The sequence below is a fragment of the Pan paniscus genome, chromosome 17, assembly GCF_029289425.2.
Source record: "Pan paniscus chromosome 17, NHGRI_mPanPan1-v2.0_pri, whole genome shotgun sequence".
In the NCBI taxonomy this organism is placed as follows: domain Eukaryota; kingdom Metazoa; phylum Chordata; class Mammalia; order Primates; family Hominidae; genus Pan; species Pan paniscus.
In genome coordinates, this window is record NC_073266.2 from 63,964,884 (window position 1) to 63,985,666 (window position 20,783).

At 47.3% G+C, this 20,783-nt stretch overlaps 1 protein-coding gene across 6 annotated transcripts in view; it reads right to left on the reverse strand.

Annotated features, from left to right (window-relative positions):
• Window positions 1–20,783, reverse strand: part of LOXHD1 (lipoxygenase homology PLAT domains 1) — a 181,154-nt gene that overhangs the window by 66,778 nt on the left and 93,593 nt on the right. For 3 of the 6 annotated variants that reach the window (XM_008955622.4, XM_055102498.2, XM_063597263.1), the window contains 7 exons: window positions 19,832–19,992; window positions 16,846–17,311; window positions 16,193–16,347; window positions 14,101–14,234; window positions 3,931–4,094; window positions 2,648–2,752; window positions 62–190 (listed from right to left, as the gene is read on the reverse strand). In XM_008955622.4, the coding sequence (XP_008953870.3) occupies window positions 62–190; window positions 2,648–2,752; window positions 3,931–4,094; window positions 14,101–14,234; window positions 16,193–16,347; window positions 16,846–17,311; window positions 19,832–19,992 (1,314 nt within the window). Of the gene's footprint in view, window positions 1–61; window positions 191–2,647; window positions 2,753–3,930; window positions 4,095–14,100; window positions 14,235–15,914; window positions 16,072–16,192; window positions 16,348–16,845; window positions 17,312–19,831; window positions 19,993–20,783 lie in introns of those variants that run through there. The other 3 variants (XM_055102495.2, XM_034943612.3, XM_034943611.3) reach the window with 2 other exon arrangements.

A 20,783-nucleotide genomic window follows, 5' to 3' on the forward strand; every position in this document is an offset into this window, starting at 1 on the left:
ACAAGGACCTGTCCATGGTCCTTAAAGTCTTAGCAAGGAACAGAGGGGAGGGAAGCCACACCTGTGTTGTCATGGCCAAGCCGGACTTTCCACAGGTCTCCCAGATCCAGCGTCTCCACCGTGAAGATTTCAATGCTGTCCCTCTCAAACTTATCGCTGTTTGTCTTGGAGGACTTCAGGAGGGTCATTCCTGTGGATCAGATGACCCCAGCATGACTGGCTGGACCTGAGGCCTTTCAAGCCTAGTCAGACCCAAACCTTTAATCCCTTTTCAAAATGACCAAATTTCTAAACTTCCACCAAATTTAGACTGTGCAATTATCATCCATTGGCCACCTTTGCACAGTGGGCATTTTTTAAAATTTTTTATTTCAATAGCTTTTGGGGTACAGGTGGTTTTTGGTTACATGGGTGAGTTAGTAGTGAATTCTGAGATTTTGGTGCACCATCACCTGAGCTGTGTACTCTGTACCCAATGTTGTCTTTTATCCCTCATCCCCTTCCCAACCTTCCCGCAATGAGTCCCCACAGTCCAGTATATCATTTTTTTTTTCATCCTCATAGCTTAGCTCTCTCTTATAAGTGAGAACATTTAGTATTTGGTTTCTCCATTCCTGAGTTACTTCACTTAGAATAATGGGCTCCAGCTCCATCTAAATTGTTGTATAAGACATTATTTCATTCCTTTTTATGGCTGAGTAGTATTCCATGGTGTATATATACACCATATTTTCTTTTTATCTTTTAAAAAAAATTTTTTTATTACACTTTAAGTTCTGGGGTACACGTGCAGAACATGAAGTTTTTTTACATATGTATACATGTGCCATGGTGGCTTGCTGCACCCATCAACCCATCATCTACATTAGTTATTTCTCCTAAGGCTATCCCTACCCTAACCCCCCACCCCCTGACAGGCCTCGGTGTGTGATATTCCTCTCCCTGTGTCCATGTGTTCTCACTGTTCAACTCACAGTGGGCACTTTTTTGGTGTGGGTTCTTTCATTGAGTTTTACAATAACCCTTTAGGGTGTGCATTTTTATTTCCAGTTTATGTTGAAAGAGATACCTTACTCAAAATCATCCGGGAGACAGTGGTGGAGCTCTAAGTCAATGCTGCACCACCTCCATACCCTCACAACTCTCTACATGGAGAGTCAGCCAGTGACAAAGCCACACTCTCTATGTTCCCTGGGGAAACATGGGATTTCCTTCAGGGATGGGACATGTGAGAATCTCTGGAGCATCTTCTCTGGATGACAGAGGAGGGATGAATTTGAATGCCCCAACCCCCAACTATTTCACATATATAATCAGTCCTGAGACTGCCTGCAGTGTCAGTCTGAAACTGAGGTGATCTCAGAGTCATCGCTATGTCTTCCTGCCTCAGGATGCACTGCATTGCCTTTAAGTCCCTGTACCCCAATAAGTCCCAGCTCTGGGCCCACCTCATGTAGAAAGTCTTCTGCTATTCCTAGACTCACTACAAACTGGTTTAAGTATACAGAGAGACAGACAGACCTTGGTCCAGTGCCTAGCTCTGCCACTTACCACTGGGTGGCCTTGGGAAAATTATGTAATGTTTCTGAGACTTGGTTTTCCAAATGTCAAAAAAGGACAGGTCTTAGTCCCTTCCTCGTAGGGCTGTTGTGAGGATTTAATGAGTTGATGACTGTTGGATGCTCAAGAATTTGTCTAACACATAGAAAGGCCTCAGATAATAAAAGCAGTTGCCAAAGCCGATTAATTTCTTTGATCATGGTTCAGGAATGATTGCAATCACATGCATTTGTAGGTTATGACCTAATTATATCATTATATATTATCTGCTTTATCCAACCTATTAAATAATTGATGTTAATTAATGTTTATTGAGTGCCACTTTGTCCCAAATGTTGTACATGTTCAACTTCATTAGACCTACAACTCTATAAGGCACATACTAATTTTATCCTCATTTTATAAATAGAGGAAACTAAGGCACAGAGGGGTTAAGCAACTTGCCCAATGTCACACAGCTAATAAATGGTGGAGCGGAGGTTTGAACCAATCAGACAAGCTTCAGAGTCTCCATGCTCTCTACCAGCACATTGTTGTAGTAGATATGAGCACCCCATGGTCAAGGGTTAGGTCCATTTATTCTTCAATAATGCTTGGCACTAGGCTCTGGACCTGCAGGATTTTGAGCAAATATATGATGACTACTTGAGGGACTGACTGACTCCTCTCTAAACTCAACAGAATGGCTGGACAGTGGCGTGAGCAGATGGCTGGACCCAACACTAAACACCACCTTCTCTGAGTACCTGGGCAAAGGCTCCTGAACAACTCTACAATGCCTGGAGTGCCTCATACTGAGAGTATCATGGCTGAATTTCATTGAAAGTTGGGCAAAGCCATCTTGTCCCAGATTGTTATTGGGTGGAGTCAGGGCTACCTTCACCATTAGAACAGAAAAAGAAAGCTGGCTCAGAGAAGAAGAAAATTTTTAGAAAAAAAGGAACTGCCTTTCTCGATGGGGCTAATTGCTTGCATCCTATTGAGAGACAAAAGCATAATTAGGATTCCCCTTGGAAATTTCTGCTGAGTCTTCTGGTCTCCCTGGGGAAGAATGTGGGTGAATCTTGGCCCTGCACTGCTTTCTTACCAGTGTCATCTTGTGTGCCAAAGAGTGTGATGAAGACATTAGCATCTGTGCCCGCATTCTTCTTAACCCCAGTCTTTATGGTCACTGAGAATGTGGTAGATTTATCTGCCAAGAGAATAGTATAGAGCAATGAATTGTAGACTGTTCCTTTCATGAAAGGAGGAAAGAGGACAGCCACCTCCTCTAGAAGGGCTTCCTTGATTCACTCCCTCTACCCCATCACTCCAATTTTTCTCTTGCCCCTTCAATCCTATATCTGTGAGCCCAGTGATTAGTAATAAGTATGTTTCTATGTTCCTCTTGGCCATTTCTAGGAATCATTTTTTTTTCAGCATACGTTACTCTGCAGTCACCATTAGTCTGGAAACTTCCAGAGGGTAGAGATGTGAGTCCTCTGCCTCTGGCTTATACAGGAAGCCTTCAATCAATAGAGTTGATAGGATGGTTAGGGGATACTTCGAGGGTCAGAGGCTCAGCAGCCAGGAGCCCCATTCTGACTCCTCCTGGCTGGGAGGAGTTTTAGGGATGCGTATTTCAGGGGAGCATCATAGAACTCTTGAAAGTTACTGTTCATTCTTTCCCTTGACAAAAATGCATTGAGTGCCTATAGGGGAGGGCACAAGACTGAATCAGAAGTGGCTACACTCATTCCATTCTACTCCACTGTACTCCATTCCATTCTACTCCACTCCACTCCACTCCATTCCGTTCCATTCCAATACATTTCATTCCAATACATTCCATTCCAACCCATCCCATTCCATTCCATTCCAATCCACTCCACTCCATTCTACTCCACTCCACTCCATTCTACTTCAATGCATTCCATTCCATTTCAATACATTCCATTCCATTCCAACCCATCACATTCCATTCCATTCCATTCCATTCCACTCCACTCCATTCCATTCCACTCTACTCCATTCCATTCCATTCCAATCCATCCCATTTCATTCCAATCTATTCCATTCCAATCATCCCAATTCAGTTCATTCCACTCCATTCCAATTCATTCCATTTGATTCCAATCCATTCCATTTCATTTCTGACAATAACTCAGTCCTAAGCTGTGTGCTTTATACTGCCTTACACTAGATATGTGAGACTATGCCCCCTTTACCTCCCCAGTCTTGCCACAGAGGAATGAGAGGGCAATACAATAGACTGTCAAGGGAGGAAGTTCCCAGAGCCCACAGGGGAGGGAAGGAAGATGGAGACTTAGGGTTAGGGAGAGGCAGAGGGGAGGGGTGCTGGAGAAAGAAATCAGCTCTAGTTTAGAAAACCTTTCTGCTCCAGGGCCAGGTTGTCGAGGGGGTTGTTGTCACCACCTCCCCCACCCTCCTCGCTCTGTGGCAGCACATAGGACTCATCCACTGGCAACAGCTCCCTGGACAGCTGGCCATCATCTTCCTCCACTGCCAGCCAACGTTGGCATGGAAAGTAGTACCTGTGGGGGTGGATAGGGAAAGATTGGAATATCCTCTTAGAAAGGTCTCGTCCAGGAGCAGTCATGGGCTGAGAATGAGAGGCCCTCTATGGGGTCCCAAACTCTCCCCTGTCTGCCCCTGACAGCATTGCCCTGCTATTCTACCCAGCCTGGGAATCACTCCATTAGTCATTTGCCTGGGGTAGAGAACAAACTTGGGGACATTGTCTCTAGACACTCCATTGAAAATTGTTATGTGACCTGCCTGGAGCACACAGAGCCTCAATCAGGGTCATATTGGATGGAAGTATCTAGAAGGAGAGGGACATACGGGGACCGTTCCAACCCTTTCCAGAATGAATCTGCTAGCCAGGGCTACTTTAGTAGAGAGGGTTGTACATAGTAGGTGCACAATACATAAGTGTTGAACTAATGGATTTTAATGGAATGAGCCAATTATGTATGCTTTCAGAAGGTACAGAGAGTATGGCTGAGGAGCTGGCATAGAAGACTGCTGGGGCCATCTAGGAAAGGGAGGTCCAAGTCAGACCTCTAAGCATGGAGGTAACACCCAGCACAAGGGAGGTGCCTGGACAGAGTGAAGGTAGGGCCAGGGATGGGAGGCACAGTGGGGTAATTAAGGACTCTCCCCTGGGTCAGACTGTCCAGGTTTAAATTTTGGCTCTACCACTAATACTTGTGCAATCTTGAGTAAGTGTCCTTATCTCTCTGTGCTAGGGTTGCCAGATTTAGCCAATAGAGTTATAAAATCCCTATTAAATTTGGATTTTAGATAAACAATGCATAACGTTTTAAGTGTGTCCTATCTAATATTTGAGTCATGCTTATACAAAAACATTATTCATTGCTTATCTGAAATTCAAACTTAACTGGCAACCCTACTCTGTGCCTCAGTGTACCATAAAATAAGCATAATATTGCCTATTTCATAGGGTGTTGTGAGGATTACATGTGTTAACTTTATAAAATGCTTATAAAAATGCCTGGCTCAATGTAGGCTCTCAGTAAGCATTGCTACTGCTATTGTCGCTCTTGTAATTTCCCTTCCCTTTCATTCTCCTTGGCCCATGCCTGGGATCTCTGGATGCTGCGGTCTGGGAATATCCTCTCTGGGTGCTAAGCTCCCAGAATAACACAAAGGGTCTCAGAATTCAGCCTGTCTCTAAGTTGGGGCCATTCCACCCTCTTTATGCCCCTTCCCCACCCCTGCCCTGATGCACAAGGGCCACTCAGGGACTGCTCAAAGTCTGGAGAGGTAGGGGCAGTGCAGGCCAAAGGTCCCATCCCTGTCTGAGTCCCACATTTTGCTAGAGTCTTCATTGCCTCCAAGTATCAAAATGTTAGAGGAGCAGAACCAGAGAGCGAGATCTCAGTCAATGGGCTCAGATGGGGTGCTGAGGGGGGCAATGTTACACTGATGGCATGGATTTAAAGGAGCTCGACCTGGGGCAATATGAACTAATTTACCATTAAATTAGTGTTTAAGACAAAAATGCACACTGTTCTGCTTCTTAGCCTTTAAATGTATGAATAGGAAAGTTAACATTTTATCCAATCAAATAACTTATGAATAATAGGCTATAGTTATAAATTATGGCCAATTAAGGAAGAGAGACAGAAATAAAGAAAGAGCTGGGGTCAGAGCAGAGGTGGAGACAGAGTGTGTAGGAAGTTGGCAGAGGACAAGGACAGAACGAGACACACACAAAGAAAGAGCCAGGGAGGGAGAGAAAAAAAGTCAAAGAGACAGAAAAGGTACAAGCCCTCCCATGCATACAAAGAGAAAATGCACACAGAGTCTGGATTTCCTGGAGCAAAATCTCCATTGTCCCTGAGATACTTGCATCACGACTTTAAAGCCCCTCAGCATGCTCACTACTGCAGAGAGCAGCACGTCTCCTCTCAGAACCTGCTCCTTGTACCGACAGAACCAAAGCAGGAGTCAGGTATGGCCTGAGAGCTGGGCGTTCAGCTTCTATCCCCACAGTGCCAACAAGCACACATGAAGATTTAGGACACCAGGCCTACTGACCCCTGCCTCTTCCTCCTCCAGGAATACATCCTGGTCAACCAGGCTTCTGGATACCAGGGAGGGGACCAGGCAGGGGTTTTTTAGTGAATAAAGGAGATGAGAGGAATGCAGGTGTTCTGAGGCAGATAAGCTCACCACACTCCTAAACAAGGATGATGGAAGGAAAGAGTAAGGGCTTCTGTAAGCAGGAGGTTGAAACTGAGCATTGAACCAAAAGCTCGAAACTGTTAAAAGTATAAACTCCACTTGAAAGTAAAAAATGGAATGAGGAGATTGCAAAATTGAGTGTTGTACAATATAAATAATTTCATACAGAATTTTCCATTTTGTTTATAAGCTAAAGTCTGGACAACATCAAGTATGAGTAAATCCTGGCAGAGTGGTGTAATGACAAAAGCATGGATCTGGAACTCAGGAATTCTGAATTTGTTTCCCTCCTCTGCCCCTAACAAGCTGTGAGATCCTAGGGGTTAAACTGTACCACCCAGAAGGCTGGGTGAGATGACCTGGAAGGTCTTTTCTGTCTCAACATTCTGGGACCTCTAGGATCCCTGGAGGAATGGGAGATTCCAGAGGACAACTTTTTATTAGATAAAATTTAAGGGAAAAAAATTTAATAACTTTTTGTTCAACCCTTTCTGGAAATCCCACCCAACATATTTGCCACATGAAACAACATTCAAGAATGCTATCTGTCTTTAATTATTAAGGATCTTATAGGACCCCCCAGGCCATCAATTAAAACATAAATCTTTGTTTCAGGGCTGGGAACAGAGGTAGAGAAAACATAAAATATCACATCAAATGTGGATGAAACCCAGGACACTAAACATATTCCCAGCTTTTTTTGGCATTTGCCTCTTTGTCTTTGAAATTGAGTGCATTAGACTTTATTGCAGATCTTAAAAATGCAGCTAGTTAGAGTATTGAAAGAAAAAGGAAAGTAGCACAATCTCATTTAATCAACAAGCCAATAAATGTGGACAGGGTGACAAAGTAGCAGAGCCAATGATTAAGTGACTTAACAAAGATACCCTAATTAAAGACAACGTACTCCCAAATATCCCACCATTTCTGTCATGTATTCTGAAACCCAAACATTAGAGGCTCATAGCTTTGGATGCTGAAGAACACTGAATTTTTAGGTTATTTGTTAATATACATGGAATCCCTGGGCTGTAAGGGATTTTTAAGAGTCAGCGTGTGATCTGTCAAATCAGTTTTCCACTATAAGGACGATCACAGAAGCATATGTTGAGGAAAAGCTTCCATCAACCAGGGTCCCTGAGTGAACATGCTGAGCAAAGTCCCCTGATACCCTACATCAGACATATAAGTGAGAAATAAATGTTTGTTGTATTAGGCCACTGGCATTTTAGGCCTGTTTGTTACTTAGCAGAACCTAGCCTATTCTGACTGATACAACTTGAGCATTATCCTCAAATAAATGGTAATTGAAGTGATAAGGATGGAAGAGGTTGCTCAGGGAGTATATTTGTCTGTTCCTCCTGCTGGGAAAACTATGACCCCATGAATGCAGAGTCTGCTTACTCATTGTTGTATCCACATCCCTTGGCATACAAGGCACTCATAATATCAATAGAATTGAAAGCCATTGTCTCCTCTGGGGGTAAACCTTTCTCATCCCCTTCTTCAAAATTCCTGAGATAACTCCTAAATTTCTTTTCTTTTCTTTTCTTTTCTTTTTTTTGAGACAGAGTCTCGCTCTGTCTCCCAGACTGGAGTGCAGTGGCGCAATCTTGGCTCACTGCAAGCTCCACCTCCTGGGTTGACGCCATTCTCCTGCCTCAGCCTCCCGAGCAGCTGGGTCTACAGGCACTCACCACCACGTCTGGCTAATTTTTTGTATTTTTTAGTAGAGACGGGGTTTCACCGTGTTAGCCAGGATGGTCTCGATCTCCTGACCTTGTGATCCACCCACTCTGGCCTCCCGAAGTGCTGGGATTATAGGCATGAGCCACCACACCCGGCCAACTCCTAAGTTCCTTAATTAGCCACCACTCTTTCCTTGAAGATGCACGTTCTTTATTCTAGCATTCTTTTGCCTAAGATGGTGCCAACCCTTAGACTCTAGGAATTGTCTGAGCAGCACAAAGGAGGGAAGGAAAAACTAGCCTCTTCTTATTCTAAATATGACATCACTATTAATAAAAAAAATCAATCTAGTGCCTTTGTAAACTGTCATTTTTTTTCAGAGTGGCCAAGGAGCAGGGCCTCTCAAGCTAGAGAAGGCAGGAGGAGTTCAAACATAAAATTTTCTGATATCACGATCTTGTAAAAAGATATCACAATCTTGTAAAAAGAGTAGTCCTTTACCAAAGGGATGTGAGGCTGTGTGCAGAGCCCAGGTTGACCCAAGGGAGACCTCAGATCCCGGGACACCCCATTAAAATCCATCTAAAAAGGTGGTACGTACATACAATGAAATATTATTCAGCCTTAAAAAGGAAGGACGTCCTGTCATGTACTACAACACGGATGAAGCTTGAGGACATCACACTAAGTGAAACAAGCTAGACACAAAAAGACAAATTCTGTAGGATTCCATTTCTATGAGGTCCCTAGAGTACTCAAAGTCATAGAGACAAAAAGTGGAATGGTGGTTACCAGGGGCTGAGAGGCGGTGGAAAAGGGAAGTAATTGCTTAATGGGTATAGTTTCAGTCATGCAAGATGAAAAAAATCTGGAGATCTGATACACAACAATGTGAATATACTTAACACTATTGAACTGTACACTTAAAAATGGTTAAGGTAATAAATTGTATGTCATGTGTTTTCTTACACAATTTTTTTTTAAATCCAACTCACTTGAGGCAGTAAAAAAACAAAACAAAACAAAACATTCACAGCCCACAGCTGCAAACTAGCATTAAACAGGCTTTCTCATGCAATCTTAATCACTTTTTGCCAGCCTGGGACTCCTATAAAGGACCTCAAATATCTTCCATTTAGAAACAAGAGCATTTTCTTTTTGGCAATTGAATTGCAGATCAATAAACCTGCACCTCCAACCCCTTCCTCCTTGTGTTTCCACCATCTTAGGCTTCTCTGCCCTCCAAACAGCCTCTGAGGCCAGGAGGGCTAGGAGTGGTTCTGCTGAGACCCGGACTGCCATCTACCAACTGGACAGCACAGCCCCTGGACCACACAGAGCTCTCCCTTGGGGTGACTTCGCAGGGAGCCAAGGCCTCCACGGCTTTATATCTTCTCCCAATCCTTTTGGTTCAGGCCAGCATCTCCCACCAGTGCCTGACCCCAGCTGGCATTCTCTTGCTTCTGTCTTTTCCTCTCTGTAAAATGTGGCCAACCAAAAGCCTGGGTGTGTTTTCAAGCTCCTCAGCATGGCTTTGGATGCCCTCATCTGCTCCTCTCCAGCCTCCCTTTCCGTTTTTCCTGTTTCCCACCCCTTCATGTCCCTTATGCACCAAATAGAATTACTCATTCCTTTCTGTGTGTGCCCCTCAATTGCCCAATTCTGTGCCACCTGCATCACATTTTTTCAACCATTTCTAATGTTCTTTTTCCCAAGCACCAAACAAGGCTGCTGCTCATGAAGGCCCATCTCAGATGCCATCTGGCCCCAAAGATGTCCCCACCCACGACTCCCTCCTCTGAGGTCAAACCTGAGACAACCACCACTGTCACTGTGCCTTGTAGTCACCTGTGTTTTATCTCCTTCACTTGGTAACAGTGTTAGCTCCTTAAGAATAATCCCACGCATTCCTGCAGCCTTTCCCAGCTGTCAAGCCACTTTTCCATGTTAACTAATTGGACTCTCATTGCCAAGGGGAAAGAACTACTGCTGTGTTGCACTGGGATCAGGCAGGGTGCTGGGCGCCTAAACACATTTTCTCATCTAGTCCTCATGATGATTTCCTGGGTGAGGTTTATTATGCCCGTTGTACAGATGGAAGGCCTGAGGCTCACAGGAGTAAAGTGCCTTTCCCAAGGCCACATAACAGTGGAAGAGAAAGTACTTAAACCTAAATCATCAGCCTCCTAGACCATCAGGGTTCCTTTCTTCAAAAACAGAGTCATATCTGAGCAGCTATTTAACCCCCAGCACTTAGCACAGCATGTGTTTGTCAAATTAATGAATAAATCAGCATATTAACCATCATTTTTACTCATTAGTGTATTTAATAAGTATTTATGGTATGCCTGTAGTGTGCCAGACATTCTTCTACGTGCTGGGGTGGACACAGCAGTAAATGAAACAGATGAGGTCATTAACGACATGGAACTTACATTCTATTGTGGGGAGATGAGCAGCACCTAAATACACAAGCTTTTTGTAGGTCAGATGATAAGCTGATATAGAGAAAAATAAACAGACAAGAGAAATGAGGGGAAGAGGGTATGCTAGGCCTCACTGAGAAGGTGACATTTGAGCAGAGGCCTGCCTGAAGAAAGCATGACAGGGAGCCACTGGGGGAAGGACTGCTAGGGAGCGTAGACAGCAAATGCAAAGGCCTTGAGGTGGGACCATGTCTGTTGGGTTCAGGGAACAGCAAGGAGTGAGCAAGGGGGAATCAGAATAGAGAGATGAGGGGCATAGAGCAGACCTGCGGGCTGAGCAGGCCACCAAACATGCTTTGGCTTTGACTCTGAGTGACCAGGAGCTTCTGCAGGATTTGGAGCAGAGGAGTGGTGTGATCCTGGTCACTGGGCTGCTGTAGGCAATAGGAGGGCCTTGGGCAAGCAGGGATCAGGTCAGGAAGCTTCGATCAGGGGGTGGGGATGGTGAAGATAGAAGGGATGAGGTCGGACTCATGCTCTTCTGATGGAAGGTCCAACAGGTTCTGCCAATGGACTGGGGACAGGGCATGAGTGGCAGAGAGGCATCCAAGAGGTCTAGTCATGGAGGATGTTGACTGGACATGTCAACAGTGAGGGAGATGTCAGTGTTCTCAAATCCTTTTGGCTGCAAAGGCCTTATTTCAGAGCTCATAAAGGTCATGGAGAGCCTAGGGAAGGCCCTAGGTATTGACAGAAAAGGTGGTATCTCTCCAAGAAGGGGGAGATTCACTATTCTGATTCGGTTTCTTCTGAACTTCTATAATTTTTTGTCTAGCTCCCACAGTAGGCTTTGCATAGAGTTGCTCTTGGCTTGAAGATTGTTAAGGCCAGCTCATCACAGAGCCCTGGCAGACTGCTACTTCAATAGCAAAGGAAGCAAAGGACTGTCAACTAGCCATGCCAACAGAAAGAGATGGGGAGGGAAGAGGAGATGAGGGAAGGGGAGAGTGGAGGGAGGAAGAAAGAAGAGAAAGGGAGGGGGGAAAAGAAGAGTAATGAGAAGACTCTATTCACAAGAGCAATAAAATATAATATACCTGGGCATAAACTTAACAAGAATGTGTAGCAGTTATGTGTAGGAAATTGTAAAGCATTACTGAGGTACATAAACAGCTGGATAAATGGAAAAGTGTACCGGAGGGTAGCACTTATTCTAAATATGCAATTCTCTACACATACACTTAATGGCATAACAATCAAAATTCCAAGAGGATTTTTTTTCAAGTCACTTAATGTCTTGATTTGAAAAAGGCAAGAATAGCTAATATTTTTAAAGAATAATGAAGGGGGACAAGTACTGACAGGCATTACTATAGATTGTAAAGCTATAATAATGTTTAAATTGTTGGGCTAGCCGAGAAATGCCAAATCAGTGGCAGAGAATTACTAACCCTGATGGAGCTGCAAGGGGAAGCTGGGGATGTTCACAGTTCGTCCCCAGCCTCACGGTTCTGTGGCACTTTTTCCTTTCCAAGCTTAAATGCCTTGGATTTTCAGAACATCTTAAGAAGTTAGGCTGGCAACATTAAACCCATTTATCAGAAGAGGAAACAAAAGCCCATAAAGATGGCATGACTTGTCCAGGGTGACCTGATGAGTTTCTGGCAGAGGTCAGACTCCAGGTCAGGACCCTGGTTCCCAGCCATGGGGCTGTCCTACGGCCTTTATGTGGTTTCACAATGACCTCACAGAAAACCATGACAATGGGCTGTCTGTGAGCTGTGGCTCAGTGTTCCCTCGGGCTGGTAGGGGAGGGTGGGGTGGGAGATGGGAGAACCCTGTCACCTCCTGCCCTGCAAAGAGGGGAGCCCAACAAGGCTATGGGCTGGAAAGTTGATTTAATTCAACAAATATTTGTTGATAGGGTGCCCACTACATTCTAGGCACTGGCAGGCCCTCAGCAGCCCCAAAGCCCACTCAGGATCACTCATGCTTTCTTCTCTGTCCCACTCCACTCATACAAGGGGACTTCTCTCCTTTCTCTTGCCCTTGGGCCCCTTACACCCAACGGGCAATGAGGCCTAATGAAAACACGTTCAATTCAACATAGACAGTCTGGAGTTCTGGTCCTAGCCGTGGCACTGACTGATTATGGGGCTGTGGCTTCACCTCCCTGGGGTGTGGACCTATCGGAAGACATAACACTCTCTTCCCAACCCAACTCATGTGGCAGCTGTGAGCCTCCACCAGGGGTCAGCAAACTACGGCCTTCAGGCCCAATCGGGCCTACCCTGCTTGCGGACATCCATAAGCTATGCATGGATTCACATTTTTAAATGGCTGGAGGAAAAATCTAAGGAAGGATAATATTTTTTGACATGTGAAAATTATATGAATTTCAAATTTCAGTGTCCAATACTGAAATTTGGAATTCATATAATTTTCACATGTCAAAATGACACAGCCATGCCCAATCATTTAGGCATCATCTATGACTGCTTTTGTGTTACACCAGCAAAGCTGTTGTTCCAGAGACCAAATGCTTGCAAAATCTAAAATATTTACTATCTGGTCTTTACACAAAATGTTTGCTGATCCCTGGTATAGAATATTAAAAGAATGTACTAGAAGTTGCTTTATACGTTGAGAGGCTTATGGGTGAGCTATGCCTAGGCATGGAGACTGGACCAAGGAAGGTCTGACAGGGATTGGAAATCCTGTCTCTCTAAACAGATGGACCTCAAGAGTTGCTGGTCTGGGGGATCTATCGGACTGTCATCTCACAGGGCAGGTGACACTGGGGGCTGCCAATGAGAGAAGAGGGAGAGAGGCAATGCCCATCCAGCCTGCAACATGGGCAAACCTGCTCTGGTGGCCATGACAGGCAACACAGCCAGCCCACCCTCACCCTCAGATGTCACGCAGCCCACTCTCAGCCTCAGACATCACAACCAGCCCACCCTCACCCTCATACCTGCCCACCCTCATTCTCAGATGTCACCCAGTCCACCCTCACCCTCGCATGTCACAGCCAGCCCGCCCTCATCCTCCAGTGTCACAGCCAGCCCACTCTCATCCTCCAACGTCACCCAGCCCACCCTCAGTCTCAGACATCACAGCCAGCCCACCCTCACCCTCACACACACCCACCCTCATTCTCAGATGTCACCCAGTCCACCCTCACCCTCTGACGTCACAGCCACTCTGACCTTCCAGTGTCACAGCCAGCCCACCCTCACCCTCCAATGTCATCCAGCTCACCCTCAGCCTCAGACATCACCACCAGCCCACCCTCACCCTCATACTCACCCACTCTCATTTTCAGATGTCACCCAGTCCACCCTTACTTTTTGACGTCACAGCCAGTCCACCCTCACCCTCCGACATCACAGCCAGTTCACCCTCACCCTCCAATGTCACACCCAGCCCACCTGCACCCTCAGACATAACCCAGCTCACCCTCAGCCTCAGACATCACCCCCAGCCCGCCCTTACCCTCATACCCGCCCACCCTCATTCTCAGTGCACCCCAGTCCACCCTTACTTTTGGATGTCACGGCCAGTACAACTCACCCTTAGGTGTCACCCAGCCCACCCTCACCCTCCACCGTCACAGCCGGCCCACCCCCAGTCTTCTTCCAGGACTACCTCTGTGGCAGACATGGCCTCCCTCAGAGCAACACCCCTCCCTGCCCACCGCCCCCACACTCACGTGATCTCGTTGTTCATGTCAGTAATGTCTACTCTGTCCAGGAACCAGCCTGCTCTGTTGCCTGTGTTGTCGTGGCGAATCCGAATCTTGGTCAGGGCCCCCAGGTCAATGGCATAGATGGTGAAGGTGTCTGTCTGGGAAGGGCCAGGGAACACTCAGTGGGGTAAGACCTACCCCTCCCCACATGGCCATCAGCCCCATCCGACCAAGAACCAGGGCAGCCAGCCAGAGGCCAATGGTGAGACCCAAAGCAACCAGGAGTGGGGATGATGGAGAATGTCACTTAGTAGTCTGGTGTTTGGTCTGCACAATTGTTTCCCTAACTTGTCCCTGCCAGGAGATCTTCTCACTCTCATGTCCAGGAAGGTGGAAGGAGGAGAGGAAGAGTGAAGGTGACCTTGAGAGGCAGAAGAGAAGATAGGTTTGCTGGATGCCCACATCTGTGGTGGGTGTTTTGTGTGCAAGAGAGGGGGGTGCACTGAAACCCTCTGCAATGTGTGCAGGTGTGTGCATAATCTGCTTCAATCACATATTTGTATTAAGTACCTGCTATGAGCTGGTGCTGTGCAAATCCAAAGTGACTGTCAGAAACTGAAGACGGATTTGCCCACCATTTAGGTGTGAAGAGGGCCATATGGATCACACCATGTGAATGCACACACTGCTGTATGCACGGGAGGAAGCAGACCACACCAGGAACCTATAAGTAAATGGGGCCTTCTTGGATATAACTTTTTTGACTCTTAATTTTGAAAAAGATTTTAAATCTACAGAAAACTTTCAGAAATAGTATGATGAAAGTTCATATGCCTTCATTTAGATTCTGCACTTATTTGTAACATTTGCTTTCTCACTCTGTCATCTCTCTTGCACTCTCTCTCTTGCTCTATGTTTTTCTAAATCATTTGAAAGTAAGTGGCAGATACCATGATTCTTCATCCCTAAATTCTTCAACATGGATTTCCCAAGAACAAGGATATTCTCATATAATCACACTAGAATGATCCAATTCAGAAAACTTAACGTCAACATAATGCTATTATATAATATACAGTCCATGTTCAAATTTTACCAGTTGCACAAGTTATGTAGTCCTCTATAGAAATTTTTTCCTAATCCAGAAATATGTGGCTATAATTTTTAAAGGAGAACACTGAAACGCAGAAATAAACTACATCCTCAAGTCAAGGGGAAGATTCTTTAAAGAAAAAGCAGGGGGCCCCTGAAATAAATCAAGAAATGAGCCCAGAAATATGTTAATTAATTTAGTTCATTTTTAAAAAATCTGTGTTAATGAGAGAATTTGGCTTTCGGGTAGAGGCAGGAATGGGAAGGGTGAGATAAGAGATAGTTTTCTAGCCAGGGGATATTATAAAATCTTGAAGGGCAAAGATGACGGCTTTATTTTTCATGATTTTCCCACTACACCTGGAAGAGTAAGGTATGTGTATTTCTTTTCATGGATTCCCACTGCATTAGGATACAGTTCTGGCTTCTCAGCTTGTCTCTTAAGCCTCTCATGACCCCACCCACCCCATACCCTAAATTGTTCTTATCCAAGCTTATCCACTGGGGCTTAGCACTGACCACAGCTCAGCTGGAAGACACACTGTCCTAAACTGGCCTCCCCCATTTCCACCTCCATATCTTTGCTCATGTGGTTCCATCTTCTGAGAACATCTTCCACTGTTGCCTTTATATGTCTACACCATACTCACCTGCCAAGGCCCAGTTTAAGTTGCTCCCTCCCCCTAGTTTTCCCCCAAGACACCATCTTGCGGCGAGGACTTCCTCTTGAACCCCCGCATCCCTACCAAGTGCCTCAGCATCTGCCACTCAACGCCATTCTCTGTTTGTTCCTGTGGGTCAGCTGGCCCATGGGCTCCAGGTGCTGGGGCCCTGCCTGCAATTCTCTCATAACCCCTCCACAAAGTATCAGTGTTACTGAAGAGGTACTGCCATGAAACCTGGTGGGATGAAGAAGTCACACTGCCAGACACAGCAGCCATTGTGCTGCGATGGGCTGCCATGGGAATCTCAGAGGGCACCAAACCCACAGCCCCCACCCAGGGGCCAGAGACCCTCACCCTACCTGCCCCTGCTCAAATTTGTTGGACTTGTCTGACTTCTTCAGGGGTCGTTCGCCCGTGTCTCCATACTCCTCGCCGTAGATGGTTAGGTAGACGTTAGCATCAGTGCCGGCCTTGGGCACATTCCCCGTGACCACCTGAACCTCATAGGTGTTTCCTGGAGACACAGAAAGATGCAGTGTGGAGGGCCTCAGGGCCATGGGGTGTTTGGACCTGAGGCACAGCCTCTCAGATCCAGCCAGATCCTAGAACAGAGGGATCTTCAGATGCATCTACACTAACCTGGGACTGAAACTGCCCACACTCCCAACCCAAGACTCCTTCACCATGAAGCCAGCAGGCAGCCCTCCTACCTCATGACCCCTCAGTCAGTTGTATTGAGTCATATCAGGGCTCCTCCCAAAGTCATCAATTCTTCCTGAGAACCTCAGGACAAGCGACATGCTTATCCCCAAACAGCAGTGTCAATGGTGGCATTTCACACACAGGTCAAGAGAGCTATTTGGGAACCATGATGGGTGCCCACCTATTTGGCCTCCACGTGAGGGGGATCTAGGCCCCCTGCCCCCAGTGGGCTCCCTTTAGGGGAACTGTCTGACCACTCCCTCCCCACCCCTCCCACCTCCCCCACCCCCACCCCCCACGACCCGCTTACGCTCAGGACCCGGCTTGCCAGCTGGCACCAACTCCACGACAAGTTCGTTGTCCTCCTTGCCCCGGGCCAGCCAGCGGTGGGCTTCGAACTTGTGCTGCTCAATCACCTCCTGCATCCCCGGCCCAAACTCCTCCTCTTCCTCCTCTTCTTCCGTCTCCTCCTCCTCCTCTGACGAGGACTCCTCTGATGAGGACGACTCCTCTTCCTCCCCCTCGTCCTCTTCGTCGCTGCCCTTCCTCTTCTTCTTCTTCCTCTGCAGCTTGGCCTTCAGCCGCTCCTTCTTGAGCAGCTGCCGCAGCTTGTCCTTCTCCTTCTTCTTCCGGGCCTCCTCCTCCGGCGTGAGGTCCACCTCCCGCACCACCAGGTGCCGCAGCCACACGGTGTCCACGAACCAGCTGGGCCCAAAGCCCTCGCCCGTGTGCCCGAGCCGGAGCTTATAGACCTCGCCCACGTCGGCCGCCTCAAGCTGTTCAAAGGGCAGGGCAGCGGCTGTCGTGGCCCCAGCGTCCTCCCCAACGCCCCCAACACCCCCGCCCAACAAAGAGCCAGGCACAAGGCCTGTTTGCTAAGCTGCAGGATGGAGAGGGCTGGGGCCTCTGTGCTCAGATCCTTCCACCACCTCCCTCTCTCTGGCCACACCTGTCCTGGGTCCCCTGGGATTACCTGGCCCCATCCTCCAACCAAGTTTATTTCTTCCAACTTCTGTGTGGGCAAGCTGGTCTCCCTCTTCTTCTCTCTTAAACACACATGCCTGCATGTATACACACACACACGCACGCGCGCGCGCGCCTCATTCCTATGATTTCTGTCCCTATCATGGCTCATACAGTTTCCTTACTTGGCCTGCCTTTATCCCCCTCCTCTACTTGCAGCTAAAATCTATTCATTCAGGTTACTGTGTTTCATCACTTTTTTTAACTTTGTGCCTCTGTGTTCTCTTTACAAAAATTTTCAGTGTTAACCGTATATAACTTTCGTAATAAGCAAAAAACAAAAGTGCTCTTTTTCAATAACAAAAATTTCACCCACACCCACAGAGGCCCAAGCTCGCTCTTCCCCCAACCCTGAGCACATGGCCTCAGCCTGACTGCCCCTTCCCCAAGAGCAGAGAGGGGGTCCAGGGTTTAGCTCTGGTGCCGGTTTGGCCTGGATGCCTTCTTCATCCTCACAAGCTGGTCTCTGCCCTCTTGATTATGAGTTCCTTAAAGGCGGAGACCATCATTTTCAGTCTCTACCAGGATGGGCATAGCACATAACTGGCCCAAAGGGCAGTGTTGATGGCATCATCGACTCTAGATCATGAGACCTGAGCTCTGTCCTGAGCCCCAGGCTCTGAGGAAGGACCCACATTAAGGTAGGGTCTGGTCCGTCCCCTGCAGCACTCAGGGTAGGGCCCACATGGGGGTTGTTTCTAGTCAGAGTCCTCCCAGGCTTCCTGATGCTGATGAGCCCCTGTCTGGGGTTTGATCCTTCTCAAAGCCTGTCCCACCAGTTCTTTCACTGAGTGCCAGGGCAAACTGAGGCCAAGGCTGTCCCATGAGTTCCACAGTGTCCTACAATTCAAGTCCAGACCTAGATGAGAACTCAGGCCTTCTGACCCCCTGTTCATGAGTCCACAATGCAGTCAACAAACCACCTTTGCCAGAAAATTACCAGTCATGGTAGAGCCCAGGGCCCCTGGGAGAGTGGAATTTATACTTCTCAGCTACTTAGGAGAAAGGCTCTGGACCTGGTAAGTCACTTCTTCCGGGCATTAGCTCTCCTCTTCAGCATTTCCCAGGTTACAGCACCCCTGCAATCAACCTTGCCAAGGAGGCCAGCTTGCTGCACCACTGGCCTCCCCCACATCTGTCTGCCCAGCCGTGCCTTCATCCACCACCACATCCAGTAAATTGGCATCCAGAAGACACGCTATCCAGTTCCATCTCCATAACTGGGCACTCCATCCCAAGTGCATTCCCTGACATTGACTCTTGATCATTACAGGGACTGTGAAGCCAGCCGGGCAGGTATTATAAAGCTAGGTTTTAACTGATGAGGAAGTGGAGGCTCAGAGAGCTAAAATACTTGGTCCTCTGCCTCCTCAGCAGTGTATGAGGGTGGCTGGCTCAATGAGGCTCCCTCCAGCTCTGATGTTCCAGACACTTATGACTCTGGCCCAGGTCCCAGTTCAGCCAGGACTGTCTTCCCTGGGCACTGGGTAAGGACTCTTTGCTGAAGGCTACGGTGCTCCTGGCATGCAGAAACACAAGGCACCCAGCATGAACATGCTGCCTGCACACATACATCTGCACATGCACACACATTGTCATATCTATAATAAAACATTCATGTTTCTCCTAAGGGGCGCCACCCTTGCATCCTCCTCTCTTGCCAACACCATGCCCACATTCTTATCTCTTTTTTCCTTCTATTGAAAGACTTGGAAAGGAAGAACGGAGACCTGGGATACTCAGGAAACAGCCATAAAATTCCAAGTCTCTCAGTGTCTTGGCTGGGAAGCATTTCCTTGACATCAGGCTTGAGAGAACTGTAGACTCAGAGGCCACAGGGCTGGGAATGAGTGGAGGAACTGCAGCCTTAGTGTCATCTTTTGCAAGATTAGAATCACCTGCTCCCATGGTTCTCCGGGTCGGCAGCATGTTAGTATCCCTGGAGGAGCTTTTCAACGTACACCCAGAAAATATATCCCATCCCCAGAGGTTCTGATTTGCCTGGTGTGGGGCGTGCACCAGGCAGCACTTTTTTCTTAAAGCTCCCCAGGTGATTGTAACATGAGGCCAGGGGTGGGAATCACTGATCTAGTCCAATCCCCTCATTTTAGGCCGAAAGCTCAGGTCTGGAGAGAGGAAGCATTTTCCACCCAACTGGAGGGAGGCAGCCCATTCTCGGGTGAATATTGACTGAGGAAATTAGTACACCCAGGGAAGCATCTTGGTGTCCACTGAGCCTGCTGTTGGCACCCCCGCTCCTCGACTCCACATACCTGGAATGTGTCCTTGGAGGCCCGTTCAAAAACTTTTGAGCGGCTGGAGAGGAAGAGCACTTCTGTCTTGCCTTTCTCTCCATAGATCTGCATGTAGACTCGGGCACTGGTGCCTGCGCCACCCACATCTCCTGTCCAAATCTCAACCTCATAGTGGACCACTGGGTGGGCACGTGCAGAAGAAGTGGAACATTTAGTAATAATAACAATAACAATGATAGTAACAAAACAAACCTTTCCTGAGCCTGTTCCAGGTGCCTGGCGCTTTACAGTCATTCACTTATCTAATCCTCTCCTCAACACCCTGAGTAAGCACAATCATTCCCATTTTGCAGGTAAACAAAGTGAAGCTTAGAGGAGAATAAGTGGTGGAAATGCCAAATCTAAGCAATCAGACACACACCCCAGTCATCCTCTGCACCACACGCACCAGGAAGGAGGAGGAGTCACATACCAGCTGGCGATCCCTGCTGTGTGCCTGCCTGCTACAGTTTGCATGTTTGTCCTCTCCAAAACTCATGCTGAAATGTCATTGCCATTGTAACCGTATTAAAAGGTGGGACCTTTAAGGAGTGATTAGGCCCCCCAAAATGCTTATGTTGAAGCCACTAACCCCAATACCTCAGAATGTAACTATATCTGGAGATAGAGTCTTTAAAGAGGTGACTAGTTTAAATGAGACCCCCAAGGGCAGGCCCTAATCCAAGCTGATTGGCGTCCTTATAAGAAAAGGAAATTGTGGGCCGGGCGCGGTGGCTCACGCCTGTAATCCTAGCACTTTGGGAGGCCGAGACGGGCGGATCACGAGGTCAGGAGATCGAGACCATCTTGGCTAACACGGTGAAACCCCGTTTCTACTAAAATTACAAAAAATTAGCCGGGCGTGTTGGCGGGCGCCTGTAGTCCCAGCTACTTGGGAGGCTGAGGCAGGAGAATGGCGTGAACCCGGGAG